Source organism: Protomyctophum parallelum (assembly GCF_964188405.1).
Source record: "Protomyctophum parallelum genome assembly, chromosome: 13".
Classification (NCBI taxonomy): domain Eukaryota; kingdom Metazoa; phylum Chordata; class Actinopteri; order Myctophiformes; family Myctophidae; genus Protomyctophum; species Protomyctophum parallelum.
Genome location: NC_139708.1, coordinates 6,410,777 through 6,423,386, shown reverse-complemented (window position 1 = coordinate 6,423,386; position 12,610 = coordinate 6,410,777). Strand labels below are relative to the sequence as shown.

General features: G+C 40.5%; 2 protein-coding genes across 2 annotated transcripts in view; one reads left to right on the top strand and one right to left on the bottom strand.

Annotated features, from left to right (window-relative positions):
• The window catches only part of cenpx (centromere protein X), a 141,454-nt gene that overhangs the window by 87,490 nt on the left and 41,354 nt on the right, over positions 1-12,610 (top strand). The window lies entirely within an intron of this gene.
• Positions 4,118-10,240, bottom strand: LOC310869900 (galectin-3-binding protein B-like). The gene is made up of 6 exons (XM_083780878.1): positions 10,116-10,240; positions 9,873-9,982; positions 9,078-9,290; positions 7,663-7,794; positions 6,482-6,779; positions 4,118-6,149 (listed from the first exon to the last, which is right to left on the bottom strand). The coding sequence occupies exons 2-6, from the start codon at positions 9,958-9,960 to the stop codon at positions 5,048-5,050; spliced, it is 1,833 nt and encodes a 610-aa protein (XP_083637004.1). The 5' UTR covers positions 9,961-9,982; positions 10,116-10,240; the 3' UTR covers positions 4,118-5,047.

The following is a 12,610-nucleotide window of genomic DNA, read 5'->3' as shown; positions in this document are numbered from 1 at the left end:
GGATTTTTTGCTTGGTTGTTTTTCCACGGGTCCCTGTTACTTGACTTTATCAAAAAGAGCCAGGGAGATGTTAAGAGGGACATGAATTGGACACACACTCCTAATGTCCCCTCTTTGCCTTCCTAGATTGGTCACTTGTGTTGTGGCAATGGATTGCTCATTTATACCTGACCACATATAATAAAGGACTAGTTCACCCCAAAAATTACTTTCTTTCTATATTCTATCAGTTACACACCCAATGAAGCCTTGCATTTATTGGAGATTTGTTTCGGTTTTTTCCGCATATAATGATGATGACCAGCGGAGTCTCAATGGAGACTCCTTGAGTAATCAACTTCCCCTTTCAAGTAAAAGTGATTAGGAAACTCCCTATGTTTGGTGAAGCCGCATGACTCACATGCAGAGTGGAAGTTACCAAAGACAGTGGACATGCTACGGGCGACAGCACGCCACGGACATGGCATGTATATGGAGTGGGTGTTGGTGGGGTTGAGACGCATGAAAGGAAGTGACACATCCCAGATCAAGTGGGGATTGAAATATGCTTTGGTCTCTGTTCCGCATGTATGCCAAAGCCATCAGGACAACTGCAGACATCTATTCCTGGGCAAAGCCTGCCGCCCCCTGTCAAAACAGCTGGCTTCCTTTGCACTGAGATACCTACTGATGTGGTCTTGCAGGCATGTCCTCTGGCTCCTGGGCGGTGCGCCGAGTCCTCCACCTCCCACCTGGACCTCAGAACCTTCGTAGAAGATAAGTAGGGGATTTGCACGTGCCTCCCATTACAGGAATGACTTCTAAGAATTTGTTTACTTCCTTTGCTTATGAGCAGAATACACAGTCAAATTAAGTATCATGGTTGTAGTAGGAATATTCTCCCCCAACTCACTGCATTTGACTAGCAGTCAATATAGACAGTGATCGAAATTTGTCGAACATTCCCAAAAATGTGTAATCAATATATTATTATTATTTTGTTAGATTGTTTTTCCGCATACTACGACTCAGGGTTGAACAGGACTTTATTCACCAGTTTAGATCTGCTTTATATGGTATCAACATGAGGTTTTAATTTGTCCGTAGAGGGTGGGTTTGTCAAAGAAGTGCAATGCAAGCAGCCTCATATGTGTACATTACGTACTACAAACACCCAGAGGGGCTTAGAAATGGCTGAACATCCAGAGCCTAAATTACAGACTTGCAAGGGCCAGGAATATTCTCAAAAGGAAGAGCCCAGCAAAACTGAAAAAGAGGGTCTCATTGTGGGAACTGGTGGGCGCTGTGGCAGTGACCCACATCCTCTGACCTCAGCCCCCCTATATTGCCTGCACACTGTACAAGGGGCAGTGAGTCTCCACAGTGACCTGACCACCACCCTGCCCTCCACCTTTCATGCGATACTCCCAAGCCCTTTCCCACTCCTCCACACCACCCTTGTTTTCTCTTCCCTCGATGTGAGCCAGCCGCAGCCCACATACAGTTTACTGAGTTTAGTATACAATTCCCGTAATCCCCCATTCACCAGCAAAAGCTATTCATATTTTCATTTGTGATAATGAGACAATGGCTCTGTATTGTGTGATTCCACTTGAGGGACGGCGAGGAGAGGGAAAACATCTGTCGGAAAAACACACAGCAATGGCATCAGAGGTTTGGGGTCGACAGTGCCCGCAGTGTGCTGTCACGATGTGAGCGTGAATCACCACCAGTCTGGTGCATGTCCGGAGTGCAGTGCAGTGGAGAGTCCAGACTATTCCACTGGAGCTGTCGTAATTATGACCAAATAACCAGGGTATTCAGTATATTCACTGTGTTTACACCCGATTTGGAACTTTCCCTTCTACGAAATCCCAAATGAGTGTGCCTCCAGTAAATCAGTGCACACTCATTTCCGTTTGCCCTTTGCAGGCGGTACCACTGCAATATTAGGGGATGCCGTAACCTTGGGTGTGGGCTTTCTCGCAAAGGAGAAAGCCCACGGGTATGAGGAGGATTTCTGAGGAATGTCTTCCAAGGAGGAGAAACAGTTGGCATGCTGTACTATAATGTAAATAGCAGACTATAGTGCTCTGCAGGTGTGAAAAGCTGGATTTATGTCCCAAACTCAGTGGTTCCCAACTATTTCTGGATCAGGGCCCACTTGAAAATCTCAAGTGTTCCTGTTCCCGGCCCACCCATTTGATCACTTAACAGGGCGAGGGCATCTGATAGACTGCCATGTTAAGTGGTCAGGTGGGTCGCGTAATGACCAATCAATCAAATGTGTTCCACCTTGAATCAATGGAACTATAATGTAGTATACTTTATTCATACTGTATTTCATAATAATGCTGTATTACATCAATAAAACCTTGTTGTTTTGCTAATTATTTGAGGGCCCACTTGCAATATCCTGACGGCCCAGAGGTTGGGAATAGCTGCCCTATCTATGAAACCCACAACACACTTTGGGGAAATTTTGAAATGAACAACGCATGTTTGTCGTCGTGTCATCAATCGTCATGTAATAAATATGATACTGTTTGGTATTACTCAATGCAAAGTCATCCCCAATTACGTTACAGTATAGTATTACCAAATAGATGAACTTTCCCTGGGGCCACTTGTTTTCGTTTGGACAGCCATGGAAATATCTATAGGTCAATACAGTAGTTCATACAGACAAAATGACTAAAATGAAATGGGCACTGGATAGAGAATTGGGCACTATAACGAAGAGAGTACAGAGATCTTCTCTCCATCCTGTAACTGTCCATCTGAATTTTCCAACTTTGTACTGATTTAGGTTTACCCTACGGGCCTACGAGCCAAAGAAACAACTCTGGTGCTATTTAGAACCATTTGTCTGTCTGTGTTTAGCATTGCTATCATGAAAGTCAGTCACTGAGTTAGTCAGGGTAATGCCTAATTTATGTTATTGTCTCTATTTATTGCTTATTGTGACTTGATTTGATAATAATAATACGCAATGACGTTAGTGTCTTATTAATATTACTTGCTCACCCTGCATCATGGGTGAGCAAGTAATATTAGATATTAGACACATTAGAATATTAGACACTTTAGAGTCTAAGGTGTACAGTTGTGTTACCTCTGCATAATGTTAATAATACATCCCTCATCATCTCCTATCTTCTGTGTATACAGTACACCCACAGACAACCCACCACCCTTGTGACTTTCAATGACCTGCCCAGGCATGTTGGTTTGTGTGACTGTAACTGTCTGGTGTCTGCCAAAACACCAAGCTTTCTGTAAGATTCCATGATTCACGAAAATACCAATGTGACTCTGACTTTATACAAGCTCTAACCTGTGCCTTAACCACTTTCAATATAATTCTGAGGTCCCGATATGGGACTTTTCAATACGTTACTAAAATTGCAACACATTTTTGTGAGCTTGTAGATCGGGCTATTTCCGCCGCACACCACCATCGTATGAAGAAAACAAAATACTGTAGAGCTTATTATTTACAATATGTTTTATGTGTATTGTATTTGTGTAGGCTACTGTATGTGGCTTACATATTTCTTAAATTTACACAATGCTGACACCAGTCAACTGTTGATATTGGTGAAAATGCATTGACAAAATTGGAAAAACTTTGATATCAACACTGGTTTTCTGGTACGGTCAATAGTTACAGCTATGGGATGTGTATCAAGTGTCACCACTCATGACCTTTTAGGTAAATTTAAAGCAAAAAATATCCAGCCATACGTTATGACTTATGAGACGAAATACACCATTCAAACACAATTTAAATATACAAAGTTAATTAGCATATCACTTGCAAATTATTTAATGTACTACTAATATTAATTCATCATAATAATTAATTCATTTCAAACACCATTTTTGTCTGTGTGAGCTGAACAACATCTGTCTGGCTGAAATTATGGTGACAGATGGTAGATTAAGCAGCAGCGCTAGGACTGGTAAAGATCTGCTGGAGTAATCTTTCGGAAAGAGTATGCTTACTCATTAAAGTGCTAATTCAGTCCTTGGAAAATAAGGTCCTACAGCGGTCAAGAAATTAGTTCTTTGCCTGTTTACCGTTTAAAAAACAGATGCCAACTGGTGGAGAAATTAAAAACCTATAACATTCCAGTTTCTTCAAATTCATTTATTGGTGATTAACATTTTATTGAATTTTCCACACACAAAAAAGAACTAAAAAAGAACAGATACAGCAAGACAAAAAAAAATGGTGCAACAAAGAAGAAACAGAAAAAACTAAAAGGGAAAGAGTATTCACAAAATGAAACCACGTGAGCAAACAAGGATCTCCAGTATGATGGGGGCAGCCAGTATAGTCTGTCATTACGAAGCATTAGCCTTAAAGGAGAATTCCATACTAAAAGGCTTTCTTACCTGTCTTTGTAGTTTTTACGTCCCCACCAAAGAGGTCCAGGTGTTATTTTGTGCAAAAGCTCCTTATTGGCTATTTCCTCTATCATAAGCCCTCAATGAATTTCATTGAATTGAATGGGGCTATGGGGTGTTGTGCTAATTTGCACATCGCTCAAAATTATTATTTATTTGTATATATCCTCTCTTCATAATGTAAATAATATCCCAAGTGGCACACTTTACTACTTATTTCGATGGAAATAAGCGAATTAGCACAACACCCCATAGCCCCATTCATTAGAGCGTCGCAGTCCCTCCCCCTTTCAGAACGGCGAGTGGCCCAGGAAATGAAAAGCAATGCATTTTTCCCATGGCCGTTTCTGAAAGTATTTATTTAAAGACGGTTACGCCACGGACAAAGCCAACTCGGATCGTGACAAATCATGACAATGAACACAATATTTTGGGCCGATCAAATAATTAGAAAGAAGAAAATAAAGGCAGGAGACAAGACTATTTGTTTTGTTTTTCTTCTTATAAAAACATAATCAGAAAATCAATCAAAGCACATGATTTTATTATGAACACTCAACTGTACCCTATATTCAATAATGACACATCAAAATGATTTAATGGGGTTATTATGGAAGCTTGCTTTGAGACTTCTGAGGCTCTGTTTTGGATGGGATCACATGTACTCCGGTCTCACCACAAAGTGGTAGATGTACTGGTCATTGGGACAAGGACATGGCATGGCCTGGCTGCTGTTGGAAGCAATTTGAGCCACATCGTTCTTGAAGTCCTGGACCTGACAGATGTACTTGCCTTGGCACGACCTCAGAAGCCGATTACTGAAGCGAACTTTGTTCTGGTATTGATTTCGAGCACTTCGGAAAGTTAACTTGGCAACCGGTTGGCTCGTTATGATAGCGTCCCATACGATCATGTTGTTCTGGAAGATCAAGCTATTGTGGACGGGTGTGCTAAACGACTTACTTCTGCTAGTGTATGGACTGGCAGTGGTTAGTCGTGGCATCGGAACGCCATATCCACCATACCCATACGCACCGTTCCTGCCATATCCGTTTCTATAGTTCATGCCCTGGTTTGGGTAAGTTTGTTGGTTTGTTGGTTGGGGGACGGTGACCTCGGGCACCTCAAGAGCAGTACTCCATGGGTCTGCCAAGTAAATCCTGGGCTGATAGTCATAATCCTCTCCCTTGAAGGTTGAGCTTTTCTTCAGGGTGCTGAAGAGGAGAAAGTTGAAATTAAGCGCCTTCAGGATCTTATCACGGTACAGATCCTGGTGAGCATTGTAGAGCACCGAGGTGAACTGTAAGTCATAGAGCTTCTCAGCAGGGATCATAGGGAAACGGACGAGGCCCAACAGGTCAGCCTGTGATTCCAAGCTGGTGGAATTACCCTCCTGAGAGATCCAGTCCTCCAGGACACGCAGAACGTAGGCCTCGTCTGGCACCACCAGATCCGAGCGAAGTAGGAGGGTTCTGAGGAGGTCCATGGTGACATGAGTCCAAGCAGGGGACATGGTTAGATTCTGATAGTTCCAGGCGAGATACTGGAGACAGTTCTCCTGGAGAAGCAAGTCCCCAGTCTCCACTGAGTACTCGTAGAGGGACACCTGGGTGTGGAACGTAATGTCCTCTGGGAGGAGCCTGGCGAATAGTCGGCCGGTGTCCTCCATCAGCTGTGTCACCCCAAACTCGGAGGCCATCTGGTGTAGGCACTGGGCAGAGGAGAAGGTCATGTCCATCTTGCGGGTGTAAATATACCTATTGGGAAACAGAATGATCATGCATTGTTCTGATGGTTATGGTACAAATTAATTGTAGGACTGAGTGAGAATCTAACCTTTCTGTAGAACTTTGCTGTCTACTGCATTGACAAACCTTTTCGTTTTGTTTTGTTTGATGTATGACTTTTGCCACAATAATGAAACAATGAAAGTTCTAATAATTTGGGTGACTTTACAACACATCCTTTGATATTTCTCAAGAGCGCGTTTGTTTTTTATCCATGTCTCAACTTCTCTTCATTGCTAAATAGGAAGTGGAGTAAGATTGTTTCGTTTCTTGTTTTGATTCTTAAACCAGAATCAGCTTACCTGATGAAAGCAGTGAAATAGGACTGGCATGACTGTCTGACGACATAGCTGCTACTGTTCCCATCGGAGGCGTTGAACCGCGGGAACAGTGACAGGATGGTTTTGTGGGCGCATACTGTTGTCCCGGCCATCTCCATGGTTCCGTCCTCTTGTCGGTGGCCCGTGGGGCTCTGGACCGTCATCAGGAAGTCACAGCCCTTCCCACTGTCAAACATTAGGCCGAGCTCCTCCGACAGACCCAGGCTGTGGTCCAGCAAGTGGCTGGTATCACTGGTGCTGCTTGTATTCAGGTCCGGTCCTGGACAGGACAGGACAGGGAAAGATGGGATCAGTGGTGGAAAGTAACTAAGTACATTGACTTAAGTACTGTACTGTATTTATTGTAAGTACTGTATTTTCCAGTACTTTTAATTATACTCCGTCTCCACTACATTTATTTGAAAACTTTATATACTAGTTACTTTGTAGATTTTGATTACTATTACAAAACAAACAGTGACCACTTCAGCCCTTTATACATTTTGGCCATTTGAAAATAGCCAAGCTCACAATGCGTTGCAATGCGACGCATTGTGAGCTTGTAGAACGGCTATTTTCCAAAGATTGTTATACATTTGAAAATTTGAAATGAGACATTCTACATAATGAGAACTTTTACTATTGGTAGATACAGGTAGGTACATTTTGAACCCAATACTTTTGCACTTGAATTCCAGACTTTTACTTGTAACGGTGTATTTCTATATTTCAGTATTGATACTTTTACTTTAAGTAAAAACATTTGAGTATATTTTCCACCACTGGATGGTGGATTATAATGACCACAATACTGTGCCAGTAGGTCATGGATGTAGTGTTGGGTAGAAAATTAACATGGAAAGTGCATATCCATAATGTTGGGTTTGTGTTATGATTGTTTGTTAAACTGACTTTAAAGCCATGTGCATTTGTAAACGAAATATCAATTGTCATTCATTTGTGTATTAAATATTATATTACATCATTATTGTATGTATTCTATTGTTCAAAGAGTCCTGTGTGTAGCAGGTACAACTTTAGATACAGGTATGTATTCTATTGTTTAATGAGACCTGTGTGTAGCAGGTACCACTTTAGATACAGGTATGTATTCTATTGTTTACAGAGACCTGTGTGTAGCAGGTACCACTTTAGATACATGCCTAAATCACAAATAACTCCAGCATCCTCTTTGTGTGTGCAGTCAGTCGTTTCCCAGCCTACGAACGAACACCTGGACAGAGATGTTTCTGTTCCTTTACACTCCATATCATCCAGCCATATATGTCCAGGACCTGGCGTATGAAATGACAAATTATTAGACAGCATTAGGCATTTTTTGTCAATTGTGGCATTGGTACAAAATGGTGAGCCTTCAAGTCAATCCTTGAATGTGATTCTACTGCCCTCTGGTGGGAGACTAATGGAACTAGAACATGTGTCTTCAACAGGGGGTCCAACAGAACAGGTCCTACCAAACCACTTGAACCATAGCATCCCAATTCTGGGGGATAAAACCAGCAAAGAAGTTTGATGTAAAGGGATGTTTCAGCGGTTAAATATCTGAATATACACATTAAAATTCAATTTTTCAAAATTCAAAATTCAATTTACACAATGCTGATAGTACTGTGAAAAATGGCTATGAAGCTATCGACCCATTCTGGGCGGGAACCCCTATTTGTATCTTACCCCCTCAGGCCGGGCACCCATATTTGGGTTCTGTACAGTATGTACAGTATTCAAAAATGTAAAAATTTTGATTCTGCTATATCAATATTTGAAGTTTTTCAGAAACCTTAGGTCAGGATTTAAAGGCGTTTTTAGAATCGGCCTTAGGCCTGAATGGGTTAAATCTTTTAGTGGGGGTCCTTGCTTCATCTCTTTCTCAGCTAAGGGATCCATAGCCTGAAAAAACACTGAAAACCCTTGAACTAGACAAGTTTCTCAAAGGCCGTGGCACCCACAGCCTAGGGTGCCATGACACAAGTCCAGGGGTGACGCGTTGTGAGCTTGTAGATCTGCCATAATATTTCTGCCGAATGTTCCTCCCAGAATAAGGATGCTGGGGCATCCCTATTCTCCCTATTATCCCTATAAGTTATTTATCTGTCCAAATGGAAACAGATATTCTGTCAAGTTTTCCTCGTGACATACTCTACCTTTAAAGGTATATTCAGTGATTTCACTTAATTCAAATATCACTTATTTTTTTGTTTTGTTGTGATAATCCTCTCTACTATAGAGTGTGCTGCCCATATAAGGAGTTCCTCCCTGTCCCCAGTTAACCCCTGGGGGTCAAAAAACCTTAGGTTTCGTTTTTGGCTCTCTCTCCTGATTGGATGAAAGGCTTAGGTCCCAGCCAAAAAACGAAACCTAAGGTTTTTTTAGTGAAATCACTGAATATACCTTTAATAGGCGGAAATATTTACATATTTACGTAACGTATATGACATAAATGTAATGTGCTATATAAGTAACAATGCAATTTGCGGGTGCCGTGGATGAAAAAGTTATTTTCAGGGGATCCCTGAGAAAAAGTAAGTTTGAGAACCAGTGAACTAGAGAGTAAGGCTACCTTCTCCATAAGCCCCTGCAAGGACAGCAGTCTTGGCCCCAGGGAAGTGCAACTGTCGACACACCACTTGAGCTTCAGCCATGTCCCATTTGTCATCACACACGGTTCCCCATTCCCCGTTATGGTAGATCTCCACTCTGCCCTCGTTGATGGCCGAAGAGCCCGCCAGTCTCACTTCACCTTCCTGTGGCTGCAGATCCGGTTCTGCTTTTCCTGTTGTTCATACACAAAGACAAGAAACAAATTATGGTGATTTTAGATATTTAGAAAAACATATTTTCAATATAATTTATACATAGTTTACATTTTAGTAGTTTAGAATTATAGTAATCTGTAATTGCATGGTGTTATAAAACAGTGGTTCTCAACCTTTTTAGACTGCAACCCCCAAACATAATCATATCTGAACTGGGGACTGGGGAGGATTACATTTAGTTTCACTCAGTGCCCACAGATAAATATTGTGAACATACTAGTCAATCTGCAAGCTCACAATGCCTCTTTGCAAGGCGCTGTGTGAGCTTGTAGATTGCCTATATTATATAGTTCCCTTTTCTTATATTATTTGACAAATTGGTCAATGTTTGATCAGTATTTATAGTATAGTTTGTTGATTAATTAAATTTCTTTTAGGTATTAAAATTTTCATAAAAGTCCTTCAATTGCCACTTTACTGTCATCTGGGGACCCCCAAAAAATGTCATGAGGGTTAGCTACACCACAAGCCTAAACAAACAAACAATCAAATAAATGTGTTGGAGCAAGGCAGGGGAATCGTGGTCCTGGTTTACTCACTGAATAGTTTGAACCGCATAGAATCAATCATGGTGACATGAAGAAACAGCAACAGCCAACAGTAGGAAACCACTCCATGCGTCAACATTTCCAAACGCTGTATCGGGTCTCTGATGAAGACAAAGAGACAAGTTAATAAAAACATATCAACCTTACAAACATGGTACACTGCTGACAATTTGTGAGTTAACAAAAAAGGTCAATTGCAGTACTTATATTCAGTCAAGTGAAATGAACACTCACATCCTTCTATGTAGTCCTGTAGATGTAGTTGTGTAGTGTCCAAATCTCACTGCTTAGTTACAAACCACCAAGTAGGAACAAAAGGGGGTTGGATTTAATTTTCCAAGTTTCGTTTTCCCATCAAATCCCCCACAGCAAGGACGGTTGCACAACTTTTCTTGTGAGACAGTTGAGCCTGGGGGAGTTTTTTTATAGAGGTCCTTTTAAGGGAAGAATCAAAAGAGAAGCCAATATATTTTGACCCCAAAAATAACAGACAAGTAAATGTTATGAACATACATCTACAGTCAAATAAAATACTCCCTCCAATAATGTTGACATTCATGAACAAAAACATAATTGAACAACATGGACCTTTGCACTGAAGGTCATGTTTGAAGTATGCTGGCATTTTGTGCCAGTGCCAGTGACAGTGACAGTGCTTAGTTTGGGAAAGCATTGGTGATCGTCTGATATGTTTTTTTGTTTTTTTTTAATACTGTTTTTATTAGGCATTTTTTGTATATGACAACTTCAGAATATCTTTGACAATAATAATGAGTTATTCAGTTATATAAAATGAAATATAATGACAGGTAATGTAAATTCCACATACAATACATAATAAAAAAAGATATATAAATGTGATAAAAACAAAAAAACAGTTAAACAATGACAAATGTGAACAGACAAACAAAACAAAGACCACAGGACAGACACTCTTGCTCTCAAAACTTTCCCAACACGTTGTTTTCATTTATTTTTAAATGAGAAAAAATAAAATAAAGAAGAAATACTCAGTTCCTTTTTTTTCTTTTCTTTTCTTTCCAATTTTCTAATATGTTATCTATTGTGTAGGAGGGGTTAGCGTGCACCTATTGAAATGGTCAATGAAGGGTTGCCATGTCTTGTAAAATCTATCTTCACTCACTCTCAATTCAAACTTTATCTTTTCCAATTGCAAGTAGTGCATAACATCTTTCATAAGTGTAGTGTGTGTGAGTGGGAACCTGTGCTTGTTTCCAGTTCAACAGTATCAGTCTGCGAGCCAGTAGAGTCACATATTTTACCATGTTATATTGGAAAGTAGACAGTTTGACCCCGGGCCCCCTGACCCCCAGAACTGCTGTCAGTGGACAAAAGGTCTTCCAACAATGTCTGACAGTGATTTAAATATACTTTGCCAATATGATGTTAGTTTAGTGCAGTGCCAGAACATATGAGCTAGAGTGGCCGGCGACTGGCCACATCTGTCGCAGGCTGGATTCACATTTGGAAACATTCTGTTGAGTTTTTCCTTTGACAAATGTAACCTGTGTAATATTTTAAACTGTATAAGACCGTGCCTGGCACATACTGAAGAAGAGTGCACAAACTTTTGAGATGTAGACCATTGCTCGTCAGTGATAGATATTCCTAAGTCGTTTTCCCAAGCAGTTTTTAAATACTCCAAGGAGGCATTATTATCTAAACATGAGAGAGAATTATAAATAATAGAAACACGGTAAACACCTCCTTTGAGCAATGGGTCAGGTAGAAATATAGATTCCATTGATGAGTTGGGAGGTATGTGTGGAAATGAAGCAGTGTGTTGTGTTAAAAAATGTCGTATCTGTAGAAATCTAAAGAAATGTGATTGGGGTAAATTGAATTTGCGTCGTATTTGTTCAAAGGTCGGAAATAACCCATCAATATAAAGATCTTTGAAGGAGTGAATACCATTTCTATGCCACACTTTAAACAATGCGTCAGAAAGGGACGGTAAAAAAGCATGGTTGTCTGATATGTTTATTGACAATGTTTACATGTAGGCTACAGAAAAATGCATTATACATCACTATCAAAAGGATAAATGCAAGAAAGCCAACGGCTTATTTCCATTGCAGTCCCTTAGTTAAAAATGAAACATAACAATAAATGTGTATGAGTGAGCGTGTCCATGTGAGTGTTTTAGGAATGTGTTATATAATAATTATGTTATTATTGTCACCATTCCAAACTGTGTCAGAGGGGCTAAAGACTGACATAAAGCTGCACTGAAATAATTAAATCTGTTTATTGCAACTTTTGGACGGTTTACACTGGAGGAAGCCATTAAGTATCTGCACAGTACCAACTCTGGATGGTAAATGCTTCTATGGAAAATCCAATAAACAAAGTTATGTAACTTTCCTGTTCTACCATGAATTTGAACCCGCTGTCTCCTGCACAAGTGCTGACCTTTTTCCAAATGAGCTAAGAGCCTCTCTACTTACTGGGGGGAAATAAGAGCCTGTCTACTTACTGAGGGGGGAACTATAAAATTTGACATTCGGGTCAAAAGGCCCAAATCCGCGTGATGCGTCAAACCAGAAACAGGATCGTGTCAAAGGACACATTTGAAAACAAGTAAGACGCGCAAACGCGGGAAGCGAACGCAGCTCGTAAATTGCAATAACAACAATTAGAATTTTTCTTTTTAGTTAGTACATTTGAGTTTTCTACTGTGTGTGTGTGTGTGTGTGTGGTTGTTTGTG

Coding starts and splice junctions, on each gene's coding strand:
- LOC310869900 (XM_083780878.1), bottom strand. CDS start 9,960: ATGTTGACGCATGGAGTGGTTTCCTACTGTTGGCTGTTGCTGTTTCTT. Junction 9,291..9,872: donor TATGCGGTTCAAACTATTCA/GTGAGTAAACCA, acceptor TATGAACAACAG/GAAAAGCAGAACCGGATCTG. Junction 6,780..7,662: donor TGGAGTTATTTGTGATTTAG/GCATGTATCTAA, acceptor TGTCCTGTCCAG/GACCGGACCTGAATACAAGC.